This window comes from Bison bison, unplaced genomic scaffold (assembly GCF_000754665.1).
Source record: "Bison bison bison isolate TAMUID 2011002044 unplaced genomic scaffold, Bison_UMD1.0 scf7180017864297, whole genome shotgun sequence".
In the NCBI taxonomy this organism is placed as follows: Eukaryota; Metazoa; Chordata; class Mammalia; order Artiodactyla; family Bovidae; genus Bison; species Bison bison.
The window spans coordinates 2,100,864-2,121,314 of NW_011494869.1; the positions used below are offsets into that span (position 1 = coordinate 2,100,864).

The following is a 20,451-nucleotide window of genomic DNA, read 5'->3' on the forward strand; positions in this document are numbered from 1 at the left end:
CAACAAAGGTCTGTATAGTCAAGGCTATGGTTTTTCCCATGGTCATGTATGGATGTGAGAGTTGGACTGTGAAGAAAGCTGAGTGCAGAAAAATTGATGCTTTTGAAATGTGGTGTTGGAGAAGACTCTTGAGAGTCCCTTGGACTGCAAGGAGACCCAACCAGTCCATCCTAAAGGAGATCAGCCCTGGGGGGGACTGATGTTGAAGCTGAAACTCCAATACTTTGGCCACCTGATGCGAAGAACTGACTCATTTGAAAAGACCCTGATGCTGGGAAAGATTGAGGGCAGGAGGAGAAGGGGACGACAGAGGATGAGATGGTTGGATAGCATCACCGACTCAATGGACATGGGTTTGGGTGGACTCCAGGAGTTGGTAATGAACAGGGATGCCTGGTGTGCTGTGGTTCATGGGGTCACAAAGAGTCAGACACGACTGAGCAACTGAATAACTAATTATAGATGATGTTGAATGTCTTTTCATGTATTAATTGATTTCATACTAATTGATTTCATCATTCTTTCATCATTCATCAAAGAAGATATCATTCTGAAGGGGGCAAGAGACATAGAAATCCAAGTCCTAAGCCTATCGAAGGGAGAGGTTAACACACAAAAAAACTATTATGGTGGAACTGCCTATGTCTTTTAGAGGACTTTAAACCTTGATTTTGGTTGTTACAAACTGGTTTTGTCCTTAGAAACCTGGACAAAAGAACTCATTTCTCTTTAGAGTAAGGTACCTGATCCAATGTTTCAAATTGTTCAACATTTTTTTTTAAAAAGCCAAACATAACCAGACATGCAAAGAAACAATGCTTTGTAAGTTAAAAACAGCATACACAACAAAAATAGAAGCAGACTCACAAAGAATCAAATACTAGAACCAAACTACAAAACTATCCTATGGCCCACTTTTAGAAATTTATCGTATAGATAATTCAGAACAAGATGAAGAGTATTCCTTACAGTATTGTTTCTTATAACAACAAAGTGGAAAAAAACAGAGCATTCATCAAGAGAAGGCTGGTTAAAAAATCTGTGTTACACCTAAAAGTGGAATATTGTGCAGGGATTAAAAAGTACCTAGTGAAAAGAAAAGTGCTCCAAGATATACAGTTAAGTGGAAAAATCAAGGTTTAGAACAATATACATATTGGTTTGGCCAAAAGGAGTTTTTTTCATAACATATTACACAGAAAAACTCGAATGAACATTTTGGCCAACCCAATAGTATGTTATTTTTGTGTAAGGTGGGAAAATAAGAATATGAATTCAAGTTTGCATCTATTTGTATAAAAACACTGGAAAGATATACAAGAAACCAATAAAATGAAAGAAGGGTCAGGTGAATGTGGTAGGATGGAAATAGTACTTTTCAATATGCACATTTCAAATATTGCTTTATTTTTTGGCTATCTGATTACATTACTCGTCCAAAACTCTGATGTAAAAAAAGGACTACAGGGCATCCAGGAAACATTTAAATGTGCTAGATAGTACTAGTAATAAGAAAAATATAAAAGAAAAAAAAGAAGATACCATTTCATAACCATTAGATTAACAAAAATCAAACCATTTGACAATGCTGTTTTGTGAGTATATTGACAAGTAGGTAGAAAAACAAGAATTTTCATACACTGCTGATAGAAATACAGATTGGTACAACCACTTGACCAATAAATTTCATATACAGTAAAGCTCAAGATGAGTGAGTAAACTCCAGGAGTTGGTGATGGACGGGGAGGCGTGGAGTGCTGCAGTTCATGGGGTTGCAGAGTCGGACATGACTGACCAACTGAACTGAAAGCTCAAGATACATTTGCCCTGTCACTCAGCAATCTCACTTCTAGTTATTTATCCCTAAGGATAATCTCACACAGCTGCATAAGACATATACAAAGACACTCATTGCAGCATTGTTTATAATAGCAAAAAACTAGGAAAATCCTAACATTCAATAGGAGTACAGATAAACTATAGTATTTTCACATGCTGGAGCATGCTGCATTAGCTAAAATGAATCAGAGCTATATATCTATGTGTTTAAATCTTTAAAACATAATGTTGAAGGACTTCCCTGGTGGTCCAATGGCTAAGACTCCACACTCCCAATGTAGGGGGCCAGGGTTCAACCCCCGGTCAGGGAACTAAAGATCCCAGCATGCTGCAGCTAAGACTCAGCACAGCCAAATAAATTTTAAAAATATTTCAACAAGTGAAAAAACCCATAATATTGAATGAAAAAGTCAAGTTGGGAAATGGTATACACAATAGAATACCATTTACAAGAAGTTTGAGACTACTCAAGACAATGGTTTATGAATAAGTAATATGCAGGAATGGCATTAATATGCACCCAGTATGGCTCCTTTGAGGACTAAGACATGAGAATTAGATTAGAAAAGAATAACAGAGCAACTGCACATCTATAATCAGTTTAGTTATCTATAAAACATCTGAAAGAAAAGCATATGGCAAAATGTTGAGATATGTTAAATATAATGGCTGTTGATTACATTATTTCTGTGCTTTTCATTTATTTGAAATATTTCATTGTTTAAAAATCTAACCGAGGAAAAAGATTCCAGGGCTTACTTATTTCATCCAAATCTAGGCGTCAGACAGACTAATGTCATCAGTTTAAGTTGCTCACTGCAAAACGTTCCTTCCCAGAAATATAACAAAAGCCACTGTATTCTTTTCAAGAGCCATCTAATATTGATTTTTTTCACTACTATCTTCCAAAAGTCATCAGATCACAAAGTGAAGGAAGCAATAACTCTTGTCTTGCTTCCAGTGCTGTTGAAGAACTTGCTATTCACATCTTTTTTCATGAAGACAAGCGTAAATAGGGTCCCTCTCCCCAGCTAGACGATTGATAGGAAAGACGGCAAGGGTGTTAAGCCTGGGAGAATGGTTAAGGTTACTGTACCTCACCATCGGTATTTTTTGTGCCCTTGGAGTGCCTGTTACCACTATAGTTTCTTATCAGTTTCAGGGGTTGAATTCTGCAGTCACTGTAAATGAGGTTAGCCACAGTCATTTATTATGTTCTAGTAAAGACGTATTTTGTGGAAGGTCTCATTACTTCTTGCACATTTTGCTACTATCAATCAAGCAAAAACAAACATGAGCAAAACTAATTTTGCCCCCAAAATGTGAAGCCAGCTATATCCACAATACATTTAACTCTGTGGTTTCAGTTACTTTCAGACAATGGAGGACAGTAAATAAAATATATGAGCGGAGCCATAGATTCTCTAGGGAACTAGCAAGTTGATGGAAAGAGTGTTTCTCATCTCCTGGTCACGGCAAGGTCAAATTCACTTCTCATGTGAACTGCTGAATCAAACATCTTCAGAAGTACTCCTTCTCTGATGGGTTCAGGAAACAAATTATGCAACTTGATCTGGGCTTACCCAGCACACCAGTGTCAATGGCAATGCCAAAATCGGTATTCTTAATCTGCACAGAAGGCAGTATGCAGATTATTATTAGTATTACAGTATACTATAATACTACAGTATTACAGTATTGTTTTTGCTGTTCAGTCACTCAGTTGTGTCCAACTCTTTGCGACCCCATGGACTGCAACACACGAGGCTTCCCTGTCCATTAACCATCTTGTGGAGCTTGCTCAAACTCATGTCCATTGAGTTGGTGATGCCATCCAACCATCTCATCTTCTGTCATCCCCTTCTCCTCCCGCCTTCAACCTTTCCCAGCATTGGGGTCTTTCCAAATGAGTCAGCTCTTCGCATCAGGTAGCCAAAGTATTAGAGCTTAAGCTTCAGCGTCAGTCCTTCCAATGAATACTTGAGATTGATTTCCTTTAGGATTGACTGGTTTGATCTCCTTGCAGTCCAAGGGACTCTCAAGAGTCTTAAACACCACAGTTCAAAAGCATCAATTCTTCAACACTCAGCCTTCTTTATGGTCCAACTTTCACATCCATACATAACTACTGGAAAATCCATAGCTTTGACTACATGGACCTTTGTTGGCAAAGTAATGTCTCTGCTTTTTAATATGCTATCTAGGTTGGTCATAGCTTTTCTTCCAAGGAGCAAGCATCTTTTAATTTCATGGCTGCAGTCACCATCTGCAATGACTTTGGAATGCAAGAAAATAAAGTCTGTCACTGTTTCCATTGTGACCCCATCTATTTGCCACAAAGTGATGGGACTGGATGCCATGATCTTCGTTTTTTGAATGTTGAGTTTTAAGCCATGTTTTTCACTCTCATCTTTCACCTTCATCAAAAGGCTCTTTAGTTTCTCTTCACTTTCTGCCATAAGCATGGTGTCATCTGTATATCTGAGGTTACTGATGTTTCTCCCTGCCATCTTGATTCAGCTTGTGCTTCATCCAGCCCGGCATTTTGCATGATGTACTTTGCACATAAGTTAAACAAGCAGGTGACAATATACAGCCTTGATGCACCGCTTTCCTGATTTGGAACCAGTCTGTTGTTCCATGTCCAGTTCTGTTGCTTCTTGACCTGCATACAGGCTTCTCAGGAGGCAGATAAGGAGGTCTGGTATTACCATCTCTTTAAGAATTTTCTAGTTTGTTGTCATCTAAGGAGATCCAACCAGTCTATTCTGAAGGAGATCAGCCCTGGGATTTCTTTGAAAGGAATTATGCTAAAGCTGAAACTCCAGTACTTTGGCCACCTTATGTGAAGAGTTGACTCATAGGAAAAGACTCTGATGCTGGGAGGGATTGGGGGCAGGAGGAGAAGGGGACGACAGAGGATGAGATGGCTGGATGGCATCACTGACTTGATAGATGTGAGTCTGGGTGAACTCTGGGAGTTGGTGATGGACAGGGAGGCCTGGAGTGCTGTGATTCATGGGGTCGCAAAGAGTCGGACACGACTGAGCGACTGAACTGAACTGAACACAGTCAAAGGCCGAAGTAGATGTTTTTCTGGAATTCTCTTGTTTTTTCTAAGATTCAATGGATGTTGCAATTTGATCTGCAATTTAATACTATAGTATTATAGAAATTATTATAGTATTATAGAAAATTGGCTGGCCTCAGAGGGAACCAAAGAGCTGGTTCAAGTTCAAACTTTACTTAGATGTACCGTCACTTAATGCCTCTGGGCCTCAGTTTGTTTTTCAGTTAAGTCATGTCTGACTCTTTTGTGACTCCATGGACTGTAGGTCACCAGGCTCCTTTCTCCATGAGCTTTCCCAGGCAAGAATACTAGAGTGGGTTGCCACTTCCTTCTCCAGGGGCTCTTGCCAACCCAGGGATACAACCCACGCCTCCTACATTGGCCAGCAGATTCTTTACTACTGGGGCACCAGAGAAGCCCAGGCCTCAGTTTACTCACCTTTAAAAAGAAGAGAGTTACAGAGATGTTCTCTGTAAGCACTAACATCTAATGATTTGAGACTTTTCACTTGCTATGTAATTTTCAAAAACATTCCACTTATCTAAACAATCTCTAACCATCTAATCTCTGCCATTCCCTATTCTAAACTGTGGAATAAGAGGCAAAGAAAACAAAATTGTGATCAAAATATAGACAAAAAAATATTCCTAGGTCAAGGAATATTTGCATTGATTCTAAAGCCATGTTAAAACATTTCTTTTTTTTTGGTAACAGTAATGATGTTTTGCTAGATTTTGTAATTCTAATGGCACATGTTTGTAATTCATTATAGTAATTGTACAACGGACACAAAGCTCATACAGGGAAATCTGCATGAGTATAGTCAGTTAGCAGGGCTTTTTATTTTTTATCTTTTTGGCCTAATCTGGCAGCATGCAGGAAATCTTATTTCCCTGACTAGAGATCAAATCCAGGCCCCTTGCTATGGAAGCTCAGTGCCCTAAACACTGGACCACCAGTGAATTCTGCATGGTTCTGTTAGGGGAAGCACACTGATTGAAACTGCCCACCCTGCCCAGGCACCATAGTAACCATTTGCATGAGTTGTTTTATGACAGAAGATCCTGATAAGGAATATGGAACTAATAAGCCACCACCAACTGGAAGAGTTCGGGAAAGGTCGAAGGGAGACACCGCGTGTCCGTCCACTTCCCAGAATCCCTCTCGCTAGCATCCATCTTGGCTGAGCGATGCGCGCGCCACCAGGAAAGACTCTGAATTAGAATGATCGGCCAAAGACCACCCGGAATCTAGCCCATCACCATAAAACCTGAGACTGCGAGCCACGCAGCAGAGCAGTTCTCCTGGGTTCCCTTACCCTACTGCTCTCCACCCGGGCGCCCTTTCCCAATAAAATCTCTTGCTTTGTCAGCACATGTGTCTCCTTGGACAATTCATTTCTGAGTGTTAGACAAGAGCCCAGTTTCGGGCCCTGGAAGGGGTCCCCCTTCCTGCAACAGTTATATTCAGATGTATATTATTTAGCAGTTTTAACTGCAAGACAGCATATCACACTCAATTACTGTATCATAATTTGGTACTCATTTATTAGCTTTTAGGAGGAAAAAAATAATTTCTTCATGGTTTATTAGAGTAAAATATATAACTGACCATAAAGCTGCTCTGTGAAGTATTAATATTATGATTGCTTATATATTTAATAATACATCATCACACCTTTGGGGAAAAGAGCCTATTTGCCAACTTCTGATCTTGAACTATCCTACTTTAATAAAAGACATAACATTTTCAAAAATGCTGAATAAGTGCATTAGCTCTGTTTCCTATTTATGCTAGTAATGTCAGCTCTAAGTTATAGCAACATTACCAGGCATTAAAGAAAAAACACTGCTATGCTCCTACTTCTAACGCTCATTCAAGTAACCAAAATCTTAGAACCTATGTCTTTTTTAAGCCTATTCTGAATACTGATATTTCTTTGAACCCTTAGATTATATAAAGTTTCTCAATACCCAGTTGAAAAGTGTGAAAGTTAAGCAATTATTTCTTTGCCTTCTGTGCACGTGTGCATGCATGCTCAGTTGGGTCCGACTCTTTGCAAGCCCGTGGACTATAGCCCTTGAGGCCTTTCTGTCCATGAATTTTCCAGGCAAGAATACTGGACTGGGTTGCCACTTCCTACTGCAGCTATTTGTCTCCCAATAGTCAACATTTTCACCTCTCAGTTTTAATCAAATGATAGAATTGATTTACTAGTTGTTCTGGTTTTGTTTTAGTTTGGTTTTTGTTCTGTTTCACTGTTATTAATGTAGCCTTGAGAAACTGTACGCCTAATCTCTTCTGGAGGTTTGTAGTTTGTAAAAACCATCAAGTTACTTCATTTCTTTCTTAGTTTTTGACTATAATAAAAATATAACTAAATCACCCCTGGGGTACAATCAATTGCTTGAACAAACTTGATTTCACTATGGAAGGGCATGCACAGGAGGAAAGGAGGGGAGAGATATGATTCAGGAAAATGATAATCAGTAAAATATTAGATATTGGTGAAATTTACACTTGGCCGCCATAATTGCTAGAGCACTGGTTCAAGCTCTAGATGTCAAGAAAACAACATGTCCTAGCTGTATTTAATCGAAAATTAAATCCAGTGGAGGACCAGCAATGGAAGGGCATAAACACAACTGTTAGAAAAGTGACTGAGTACTTCCTGCTGAGGAGTATCACTGCTTCTCCTTCTGGAACATTGTTTGAAGAAGTATGAAGAAAAAAATGATGCTAAATTTCCCTCCTCAAATCAATTCATACTTCAAACAGCTGCAGAAAGTTCAATCAGATGCTTATTTAGTGAGATGACAAGCCAATGTGATCAAGGCTGCTTGGAAAAGCTCTGTGATTAATTGTGTTTAGGTAGTCATTACTGTTTTTCACTAATGAAAGGTTATAAGTCCTGGTCATTGATAACCCACAATAAAGATGAAAGCATATTCTTAACAGCAGTTCTTTTCATGTAAGGAAAATGCTACAAGACAGTTTATCTCTGTCTGCAATCTTTAGAAAATGACTTTATTCAAAAATCAAAGCTGACACCAGAACCTCAGTGTACAGAAATCAACTTTCCTATGCATGACTAAATTTTAATATACAAATATTCACTTTCTTTAGCAAGGGACTATAAATGTAAGTATGTGTGTCAATCCAAATACTTGCATAAAAGTAAAACCCAGACTGAGGGCTGCTAGGAGAATGTACAGATAGCTCCATTTTAAAGTCAACAGATTAAGGGAGTAACAATGTGTATGTAGATAAGAGATTAGGGAGATGATCCACTATGGTGGAAAAAGCACTGCGAGAGAGTTGAGAGTCTGAGTTTGGGTTCTAACTGTGCTTCTGACTACTTATATGAGCTACAGGCAAGCCACTTAATTTCTTAGGATGTCAGTATTCTATGTGCAAACAAAGCTAGGGACTAGATTAGATTCTCACTGAAGTCTTCTGTCAAGTTTTGATTCTACTGATGATGTATGGGCAATCTAACTACTGCATAAATACAGCTGCTTATAATGTGAAAAAAGACATACATGAGAGTCAGTTTTAAGCAACATATTAAACTAGAGATTGAAATAACTAAAATACTCAATAAAACATTTTTCAAACTACTTTAAAATTGATCACTAACCTGATAGGAAAATAAGAACATTAAAGCAAAATGAAGACTATCAGGAAATATTCTAGTGCCAAGGCTGTCTTTTGCCCTACCAGCCTTTGTTATCCTGTGAACTTCTGTTTGGCTTTGACTGTGTGGATCACAATAAACTGTGGGAAATTCTGAAAGAGATGGGAATACCAGACCACCTGACCTGCCTCTTGAGAAACCTGTATGCAGGTCAGAAAGCAACAGTTAGAACTGGACATGGAAAAACAGACTGGTTCCAAATAGGAAAAGGAGTACATTAAGGCTGTATATTGTCACCCTGCTTATTTAACTTATATGCAGAGTACATCTGGAGAAGGCAATGGCAACCCACTCCAGTACTCTTGCCTGGAAAATCCCATGGATGGAGGAGCCTGGTAGGCTGCAGTCCATGGGGTCGCTAAGGGTCAGACACGACTGAGCGACTTCACTTTCACTTTTCACTTTCACACATTGGAGAAGGAAAGTGCAACCCACTCCAGTGTTCTTGCCTGGAGAATCCCAGGGACTGGGGAGCCTGGTGGGCTGCCGTCTATGGGGTCGCACAGAGTCGGACACGACTGAAGTGACTTAGCAGCAGCAGCAGCAGAGTACATCATGAGAAACGCTGGGCTGGAAGAAGCACAAGCTGGAATCAAGATTGCTGGGAGAAATATCAACAACCTCAGATAGGCACATTTTATTTTGGGGGGGGCTCCAAAATCACTACAGATGCTGATTGCAGCCATGAAATTAAAAGACACTTACTCCTTGGAAGGAAAGTTATGACCAACCTCGACAGCATATTGAAAAGCAGAGATATTACTTTGCCAACAAAGGTCCGTCTAGTCAAGGCTATGGTTTTTCCAGTAGTCATGTATGAATGTGAGAGTTGGACTGTGAAGAAGGCTGAGCGCCAAAGAATTGATGCTTTTGAACTATGGTGCTGGAGAAGACTCTTGCAAGTCCCTTGGACTGCAAGGAGATCCAACCAGTGCATCCTAAAGGAGATCGATCAGTCCTGGGTGTTCATTGGAAGGACTGATGCTGAGGCTGAAACTCCAATACTTTGGCCACCTCATGCGAAGAGTTGACTCATTGGAAAAGCCCCTGATGCTGGGAGGGATTGGGGGCAGGAGGAGAAGGAGATGACAGAGGATGAGATGGCTGGATGGCATCACCGACTCGATGCACACGAGCTTCGGTGAACTCCGGGAGATGGTGATGGACAGGGAGGCCTGGCGTGCTGCGATTCATGGGGTCGTAAAGAGTCAGACACAACTGAGCAACTGAACTGAACTGAACTGAACTTCTGTTTTTAACTATCACATTGGATGCCTAGGACAGGACATAAAGTCCAGGACCTGCCCAAAGTGATGATGCTAAATCCAAAAATTATAAAACACAAAGATGCATAAGATATGAGATCCATAACATACTACCACAGAACAAGGCACCTTGACATTAAATATATCAAATTGAAGGAATATAAGAAATGGCAGGTGCAAGAGGGACTTTGTTAACCTTCCCTGAAGCAGATAATAAGATCCCCTATGTGAGAGGTGCCTTTCAATACCAGGTAGAAAGAAGTATGTTTACCTTCAAATACAGAAGGATACCAAGAGGAATCTGAATCAGCAGGCCTTACTGTCTCCCTCAATTTACTATGCTTAGTTCAAACGCTGTTTGGTCCTATCACATTTTCCCATAACTTTCCGCCCTCAAGGGCAAACCTAGCATAAAGAAATTCAGATTTTACTACTTCTTCAGATCATTTCTTTATGAAGGCTCAAGTAGGTTGCAAGTGAAAGTTGCTCAGTTGTGTCCGACTCTTTGTAACCCCATGGATATACATATACAGTCCATGGAACTCTCTAGGCCAGTATACCGGAGTGGTGGCCTTTCGCTTCTCCAGGGGATGTTCCCAAATCAGGGATCGAACCCTGGTCTCCCTCATTGCAGGTGAATTCTTTACCAGCTGCTCACATATCACATAAAACTTATATTAAAAACATTTTTATGTTCTTCTCTTGTTAATCTGTCCTTTGTTACAGGGGCCACATCTTAAAAAACAAAACAGAGGATAAAAGACATTTTTCCTCCTCTACCAGATACCATTATGGAAAACCATAAGAAACAGCAAACAACAAAATAAACAAATAAATAAATAGATGAGCAGACTTAGTATGCTGAATTACTAAATATACAATATAACTATATTTACTATATTAAAGAAATAAAAGGGAAACATGAAAAATAAGGGTAGAGAGCAATCAGATTTGACAGAACCAAATAAACTTTCAGAAATTAAAATAATTATAAATAATTGAAAAATTAAAATTCAGCAGATGAGTATTCACTGAAGAAGAAATTACTGAATGGGACAATGCATAGGAAGCATTCAGAGAAGTCCACAAGAAAATGGGAAACATAAAATACAGGTTAAAAGGAATAAATAATAGACAAATAGTAGAATATATAAGAGAATAATATAGTAGTAAGTATAAGTAATAAGTAGTTGTGGAATTCCAGAATAATAGAAAGGAGATCGGCTAATAACCCACAGGGTAAAAATAAAGAAGCATGATCCGCACCTGACACCTATGCAAAAATGAAATAAAGGATAAACTATTAACTTAAACAAAGTAGCTAAAACTACTGCCCTTATAAAAGTAGACATAAGAGAACATATTCATGATCCTGGAAAAGGTAGCGATTTCTTGGCAAGAAGGCAAAAAGCATTAATCTTAAAAGAAAAAAAAAATTATAATAGAGATTATAATCATCAAAATTAAAAATGTCAGCTTGTCAAGAAATATCATTAGGGAAATGAAAAGGCAATCTACAGAATGGAACAGAAGATTAACAATACATATACTTGACAGATGACTAGTATTCAGAATAATAAGTTGTAAAATACTCTTACAAATTAATGATAAAAGGAAAAACAATAAAAAATGAGCAAAAGACTTGAAACTTAATTTTAAAAGATAAATTAAAAGCCAGCAAGCACATGAAAAGGTGCCCAACATCATTAATCATTAGAGAAATAAAAATTAAAACCACTAGAATACATCACTTTATATATCCAGTATGCCTGAAATGAACAATACAACACTGTGGGCAGGCAAGGGTGTGAAGTAAATGGAACTCCCATGCTTTGTCAGTGGGAGACTAAAATGGCACTACTTTGAAAAACTGACATCCATGACAGTTTATGTACTCTGCTTTTAATCTTCCCCCCTTGGGCTACCAGGGCTGAAACTTCCCCCTTCTGCTTAAGCTAAGTCCAGGCTAGACCTGTCTTGCTAGCAGCCAGTGAAGTGTGGACACAGTTCAGTTCAGCTCAGTCACTCAGTCGTGTCCGACTCTTTGCGACCCCATGAACCACAGCACGCCAGGCCTCCCTGTCCATCACCAACTCCCGGAGTCTACCCAAACCCATGTCCATTGTGTCGGTGATGCCATCCAACCATCTCATCCTCTGTCGTCTCCTTCTCCTCCTGCCCTCAAAGTTTCCCAGCATCAGGGTTTTTTCCAATGAGTCAGCTCTTCGCATCAGGTGGCCAAAGTATTGGAGTTTCAGCTTCAACAATCAGTCCTTCCAATGAACACCCAGGACTGATTTCCTTTAGGATGGACTGCTTGGATCTCCTTGTAGTCCAAGGGACTCTCAAGAGTCTTCTCCAACACCAGAGTGGTCTAGTGTTTTTCTCCACTTTCTTCAATTTAAGTCTGAATTTGGCAATAAGGAGTTCATGATCTGAGCCACAGTCAGCTCCTGGTCTTGTTTTTGCTGAGTGTATAGAGCTTCTCCATCTTTGGCTGCAAAGAATATAATCAATCTGATCTCGGTGTCGACCATCTGGTGATGTCCATGTGTAGAGTCTTCTCTTGTGTTGTTGGAAGAGAGTGTTTGCTATGACCAGTGCGTTCTCTTGGCAGAACTCTGTTAGCCTTTGCCCTGCTTCATTCTGTACTCTAAGGCCATATTTGCCTGTTACTCCAGGTGTTTCTTGACTTCCTACTTTTGCATTCCAGTCCCCTATAATGAAAAGGACATCCTTTATGGGTGTTAGTTCTAGAAGGTCTTGTAGGTCTTCATACAACCGTTTAACTTCAGCTTCTTCAGTGTTACTGGTTGGGGCATAGATTTGGATTACTGTGATATTGAATGGTTTGCCTTGGAAACAGAGATCATTCTGTCGTTTTTGAGATTGCATCCAAGTACTGCATTTAGGACTTTTCTGTTGACTATGATGGCTACTCCATTTCTTCTAAGGGATTCCTGCCTACAGTAGTAGATATAATGGTCATCTGAGTTAAATTCACCCATTCCAGTCCATCTTAATTCACTGATTCCTAGAATGTTGATGTTCACTCTTGCCATCTCCTGTTTGACGACTTCCAATTTGCCTTGATTCATGGATCTAATATTCCAGGTTCCTATGCAATATTGCTGTTTACAGCATCAAATCTTGCCTGTATCACCAGTCCCATCTGCAACTGGGTGTTGTTTTTGCTTTGGGTCCATCCCTTCATTCTTTCTGGAGTTATTTCTCCACTGATCTCCAGTAGCATATTGGGCACCTACTGACCAGGGGAATTCATCTTTCAGTGTCCTATCTTTTTGCCTTTTCATACTGTTCATGGGGTTCTCGAGGCAAGAATACTGAAGTGGTTTGCCATTCCCTTCTCCAGTGGACCACATTCTGTCAGACCTCTCCACCATGACCCGGCCGTCTTGGGTGGCCCCACATGGCATGGATTAGTTTCATTGAGTTAGACAAGGCTGTGGTCCGTGTGATCAGATTGGCTACTTGTCTGTGATTGTGGTTTCAGTCTGTCTGCCCTCTGATGCCCTCTCTAAGCACCTACTGTCTTACTTGGGTTTCTCTTACCTTGGACATGGGGTATCTCTTCACGGCTGCTCCAGCAAAGCGCAGCCGCCACTCCTTAAAGATAAATATAGACTGTGCCACTGATTATGAGTTGCTGTTATGTTGGGCTTTGTGGAGCCAGAACCACTTACCCACAGGTCCTTAAGCAAGGGCTTGATTGGTCCTGCTCAGACACACGTCCACAAAGCCAGCAATTCTGAACTGTGACCTAGATGTTATTTGCTGATTTTTCCCTGACTGTGCACTGTTTTCTCCCTACAATGCCCTTCTGATGCAGACAATCTGGGTCAATCAACATAAATGGGTAAAGAAGAAATGAGAAAAAGTGAGAAAAATCATGAAATAATAAATAGTAGGACAGAGGAGCCTGGTGGGCTACAGTCCATGGGGTCACAAAAGAGTCAGATGCAACTTAGCGATTGAACAACAACAACAAGATAACATATATTAATTTGCAAACCAATTTTGGAGACTGGCATAATGTACATGCAATCTACATGACCACAGAGCAAATAGCTGCAAAAGTAGTAAGTGAATATTCATTATTATGCAGGGCAGGGCCTCTAAGAAAATGCTAGCAGCAACAAAGCCCCAGATTTAAGTAAGATGCTAAGTAAGATATTTGCATATTCTAAGGATTAAATAACCAAATCTTACACAGACTAGAGGGCACGCAGAAGAACATTTTGAACTGGAGTTTATATTTCTTAAATGTTAGACAAAGGCAGCAGTAAACTGAAAGCCCAAGGAATATTAAGTTAACTTCCAGTTTGCATTTACATATAAATAATCTCAGTCTACCAGTGTAACTTCTGGGTAACTGTTTCCTTCCCTTCTTCTGAGCCCTGTATTTCTCAGGCTTTCAAGCACTGGATAAATTGGTAGGTGGGATTTATATTTAATAAATATATAATTTATATTTATATACATATTTATATATAATAAATATATTATAATATATTTATTATTTCTGCTGGAGGCATTTACTCTTTAGCTCTTTACCTTGTGGGTCTTAGCTTTAATCTAATGCAATCAAAATAACCATTTCCTATTTTGCTTAATCATGTTTTCCATCCAACCTTTCATAACATGTAGAACTTTTACCAAAGAATAATGCATACCTGTATCGTAATGCACAATAAGTCTTTCACTGTGATTGCCCACAGTCTGTGGTTCAAAATCCACTTCCAGTTGCATGGACTCTCCTACATTAAGAGTTCCAACAGATGGCTCTACAGAGAAGGGCCTGCAACACATGAGGAGACACACACCATCAGAACACACAGCTGACTAGTGTGAGGGGAAGGGGAGAGGAAACATGAGTTCCAGGTCTGCAGACAGAGCACACCCTACACCACAATTCAGTGATTCAGAATTATACTTTCTCCTTAATGTGGAAAAACTTTATATTAATATTAAAATAACAGATATAGAACAACAAATGTAAGAAAAACTTAAATGGTGCATAATAGTCTTGTTTGTATCCTTGCCATTTAGCCATTCTTTGAACATTTACTGACTGATTCCAGTGAAGGATGGACTTACAACACGTATGCAAATACTGTAATTTGCAAAAGAACAGTACCTTCAAAGAGATAAAAACCAAGTTTTGGGAAGAGTTCAGAGAAGAGAAGGTTTTACGATGGAAAAACTATATCAAAGTCTCAAAAGGAAAGTGATCACACTATTGCATGAGGATGAGATGAGTGCAGTTTAACAAAGGGTCTATTTATAATAAAAGGGTGAAGGGATATAGGGAAACTACAAGAGACGATGCAATCACCCAGGATTATTAACAGTAGAACGCTTACCAAAGAGCATAAATACCCAAAGAGCCAAGAAGGAGGAGTGGTTTTGGAAACCCACCGGTGGCCTATGAGAAGGCTCCAAGGGCTTTAGTCAAGAGTTACAGTCATTCCAGGGGGCCTCACACGTAAGACTCTAGGGTGAAAAGTGTCTTGACCTCATATCCTTTGTCTGATTGCCTGCTGGGGCTCCCACTGACTGACCCCAACCAAAAGCCAAAGGCATAGGAGCCTACTGACCTCTCAAACAGGTCAGCCTCCTGGGTGAGAGTAAGCTGGAAAAGGATGGAAAGCATTTGGAAAGGGGACATCTGTCTCTTGAAAATAGAATTTAGGCAAGGAGACCTTATGAGGAGGCAGGGTAGATCTGGGAACAGGAAATAATTGAGTTTAATTGCCCTGGAAAGGAGCAGTGAGAGAAGATGGATCTGATCGTGATGTACCTTAAATAACTTACAGAGCTCTTCCTTTTAAACAGGAAACCCAGCCCATTTAATTCTTTCCATGGTCCATTTCACTTCTTTAAATTGCTTGTTTTTCAAAGTAATGTGCTGGACAATGTATCTGGCAGGCTAAGCTGTTTCTGATTATTTACTTCAATGCAAGCATTTTTAGAGTCTTCATTCCTTAAAATCTTCCCTTATAATGAAATTAATTTCAGAAAACCTAACCTTTCTTCTTTGAGGGTATGGAGCTTACAGTCTGGGTAGCACTTGGTGGTACCTCAGATTATCATTGCAGGATCTCAAATGCTTCCTACCATGGACAACTGTTAATTTTCTCTGGTGTTCTCTACTTGGATTGCCCTTTTCTTTCACTAATTTCCCATTCCTTTGTCCTTTTCCTGTACCTTCAGCAACAATCCTCCGATGAGCTCCAGGCACTGCTGTAGGGGCACCATAAGGTAGTAGTTTTACTAGCCTGGAGTCAACTGAATAAATTCAAAACCCAAATCAGTCATGAGTTTGGGTAAGTTACTGAACTTACCCAAACTCATGAGTCATGAGTTTACTCATCAGTCATGAGTTTGGGTAAGTTACTCAACTCAACTTTAAAGTCTTGGGACATTTAAAGTCCCAAGAAATCTGTTTCCAACCAGTTTTGGCTTTCTCACGAAACAGATGCTACTGCTGCTGCTAAATCACGTCAGTCGTGTCCGACTCTGTGCGACCCCATAGATGGCAGCCCAACAGGCTCCTCTGTCCCTGGGATTCTCCAGGCAAGAACACTGGAGTGGGTTGCCATCTCCTTCTCCAATGCATGAAAGTGAAAAATGAAGGTGAAGTCGCTCAGTCGTGTCTGACTCTTAGCGACCCCAGGACTGTAGCCTACCAGGCTCCTCCATCCATGGGATTCTCCAGGCAAGAGTAACTGGAGTGGGGTGCCATTGCCTTCTCCGCATCAAACAGATACATCTGTCCAAATGTCCTGTATACCTGTCACATTTCACATCAGGCTGGGGCGCACAGGATGGGAGGGCTTTAGTCTCTTCACCCATAACCCTCCCCAGCACTGCATCTCCTCTTCCTTCCAGCCAGACAGTGCCTACACTGTCTACACCTACCTACACATTCCAGAACTGCTTGAGTTGTGTAAGAACATTCACTGTTTTCCCCATCATACTCCTTTCCAAAGTCACCCATCAGAGCCCACACTCAGAGTTACCTCTTAAATTGAATCTTTTCAGATTCTTCCTCTTATTAATAAAGTCTCCTTCCTCTCAGGGGAAGCTGTAACTTTATTTTTACTTTGTACTATAATAAGTTTTCATGCCTGTCTCTCTCAATAGCTAGAGACTTTTGAAAGGAAAGAGAAAGTAAACAAAATTTCAAGAGCATGTACTCTACGCTGGATACTACAGTAGGCATTTCATATATGTCAATTCTTTTAGTCCTCAAAAACCTTGAGAAAGCAGGTCCTGTTATTTGCATTTTAGACATGAGAAATGTTTGCTCTAAAAGCACATGCAAGTGGCCCAAAGCTACCCAACTAGTGAGTAGTACAGCAGGGATGGAAGCCTGCCGTCAAGTTCAAGTTCTCCCTATCTCCCCAAACTATCCCTGAATGTGGAAACCACCTGGTTAGATTTATCTTTGTGTCTCTCACCAGCCCATGCACAGCTATTCACTCATAAGAGCCTCTCAAAACATGTTGAATTGAATTATAATCAACTTTTAAAGGGAAATTTAAAATATATCTAATTTTTACTTAATCTTTCTACCATTTTGGTGGAATACAGAAGGAGCAGACTTCTGGTATCTCAAGAATTTCTACTTGATGGGAGATGAAGGCGAGTCTTACTGTCTTTAAAGTTCTTTCCTTTCTTAAAGGCTCAGAAAGAATCAAGAACTGGCCCCAGCTTCCTGGCTTTGAGAAAAACACTGTAGTATTTTCTTCTATCTCTGCTTCCCTAGTTCCTAATATTTTTCTTCCTACACTGTGTTTTCATTTTCTTTTCAATCATTTCTCAGTAGCAAAATAACAGTTCTGGAATGAATTAGTATTACATTACAGAACCTAAGTTAATTTTCTGTGGACAAAGGGACTCTTCTTAGGACCTCTAGAAATTCTAATTCTAAAGAGTGGTAACAGTTTGTTCCTTTTTGTGCTAATTGTTGGGCTTATATTACACTAAATTTCTTCAGTGGTTAGAAAGTCACCTGGGAGAGCCATTGCTACTTAGAGCTGCCTAAGCTTCCTCAATAAATCAGACATTAATTGGAGAGAGTGTGTTAAGTTCTGGTGCTCAAACATGTCTATAATTTGATTCTGTACTTCATTTTACTAAAGGCAGACAGACTGAAAAGGCTAGAGAATACCAAGTACCAGAAAATGATCTTACAAAGAGGTAAAAGGTGCTGTTCCTCCAGGGTATACGGCTGGCTCTGTCTACCAGAATGTCTGGTTTTGATACCACATCCTCATTAATACTGCATACTTGATCAGGGAGGGAATTCAGGTTTGTGAAAAATCATGAGCCATGAGAAAGATTTTGTGTTTTTGTTCAATTCACTATGAACTGCTTGTAAGAACTAAAATGATCCCATCCAAATGATTCAATATTTTAGCAGAAGACTAAATATTGGTTGTATTATATTAAATACTCAGTATAAAATTAGTATTTTTTTCCTTTAGAGAATCTTATTAATTGATTCCTAAATTGAGATTTTAGATTTTGAAATTGCTTCTTCATTCTTTCTATTTCACCTTCCAAAATTAATCCTACTTTAATAGTCAAAGTTATTCTGGTACCTACAAGAGTTTTAGGTCAAATCTCTAATAAAGTTGATAAGTTATTGTTTGTGTTCTCTGTATATTTTACAGCACATTGAGGCTCCTTTTATAGTGTAAAAAAACATTATGCCTCTTTTATTGTACTTGGAGCATGTTTTTTATTTTAAATTATTGCAGAGGTTTATAGTTGTAGCTCTGTTGTTGTGATATACTGTTGGTTAGGCATCCTATAAACATTTATTGAGCACTTATTTATTCTAGACACTTTCTAGATGCTGGGGACATACAAATGAAAAGAGATAAAATCCTCGCATTTGAGAAGCTCATATTCTAATGGGAGCAACAGACACATAAAGAGAGTTTTATTTTTTGTTATTTATATGAACCTATTTATAAACTTAGCCATTAATTAAACTATTATTTCAATGAAAATAATATGATCTGCTTTTTTAAAACAATTTCCTGAGAGATATTTCTAACTGTATAATGACCATAAAAGAAGCAAGACTTTTTGACTTCCCAAACTATTACTGCTCCACTGTGTCTGTTGACAACCATGTTGTCAATGAAAGAGGGGTCCTCAGCCCTGCCTGGGCAACATAATCACCTACACGTTTTTTAGGATAGTCATCAGGGGATCTCCCCAGACATTCAGATTTAATACAATGTGACCACAAAATCAGCTGCATTCCTCAGAAACCAATTCTGGCTAACTTAGACAGAAAGGGGATTTATTGGAAGGATTTGGAAGTAACTCACAGAATCGATATTATGGTTGGAATACACACATTTAGAGGAAAGAACATAAAAGTACCATTTGGTGCAGAATCTACACAGGAAAACAAAAATGAACAGGAAATTCAACTGAAAAATTTGATTATATAGAAGATGAAAGCTATGAAAAGCCCAACTTAAGATGGCAAACTAGCTCAGGGATTGGTAACAGCAGTAAGCCACTTCCATCACTGGGCTGGAGACAAAAGGAGAGGAGGAAGTGTTAGCAGATCCTGGGGACCGGGTGGAAGTTAGAACCATGGCAGGTCTGTCTGACAGGAACTAGAATGGTAGAGGAGATGCACCTGCTTGCTGGGGACTCTACTGAAGTCAGAGAGGGAGAAAGAGAAATACTGTGACTTCTTCTCACTCTCCAACCTCCTTCTAGTTCCCACCTCCTTGACAAACACAGCTGGCATCCAGCAGGTGTGCAGGCTAGGGGGGCTAACACAGCCCAACACTGATGCTGAGCAAAGTCTGGAAGGGTGAGGAATGGATCTTAAGGTAAACAAGGCCAGAACTGGCCCATGTTGGTTTTTAATCCAAGTTTTATTATTAACTTACTGGGAGAACTTGAATAAGTCATTTTACTTCTCAGACCTTACTTCTTTCATCTGTAAAATTAAAATGTGGGACTATGATTCTTCCAATCCATGAACATGGTATATTTCTCCATCTATTAGTGTCCTCTTTGATTTCTTTCACCAGTGTTTTATAGTTTTCTATATATAGGTCTTTAGTTTCTTTAGGTAGATATATTCCTAAGTATTTTATTCTTTTCGTTGCAATGGTGAATGGAATTGTTTCCTTAATTTCTCTTTCTGTTTTCTCATTATTAGTGTATAGGAATGCAAGGGATTTCTGTGTGTTGATTTTATATCCTACAACTTTACTATAATCATTGATTAGTTCTAGTAATTTTCTGGTGGAGTCTTTAGGGTTTTCTATGTAGAGGATCATGTCATCTGCAAATAGTGAGAGTTTTACTTCTTCTTTTCCAATTTGGATTCCTTTTATTTCTTTTTCTGCTCTGATTGCTGTGGCCAAAACTTCCAAAACTATGTTGAATAGTAATGGTGAAAGTGGGCACCCTTGTCTTGTTCCTGACTTTAGAGGAAATGCTTTCAATTTTTCACCATTGAGGATAATGTTTGCTGTGGGTTTGTCATATATAGCTTTTATTATGTTGAGGTA

General features: G+C 39.3%; 1 protein-coding gene across 1 annotated transcript in view; it reads right to left on the reverse strand.

Annotated features, from left to right (window-relative positions):
• HYDIN (HYDIN, axonemal central pair apparatus protein) overlaps positions 1 to 20,451 on the reverse strand; it is a 474,307-nt gene that overhangs the window by 269,221 nt on the left and 184,635 nt on the right. Inside the window, 1 exon segment of the mRNA XM_010850902.1 lies at positions 14,566 to 14,690. Coding sequence (XP_010849204.1) covers positions 14,566 to 14,690 — 125 coding nt within the window.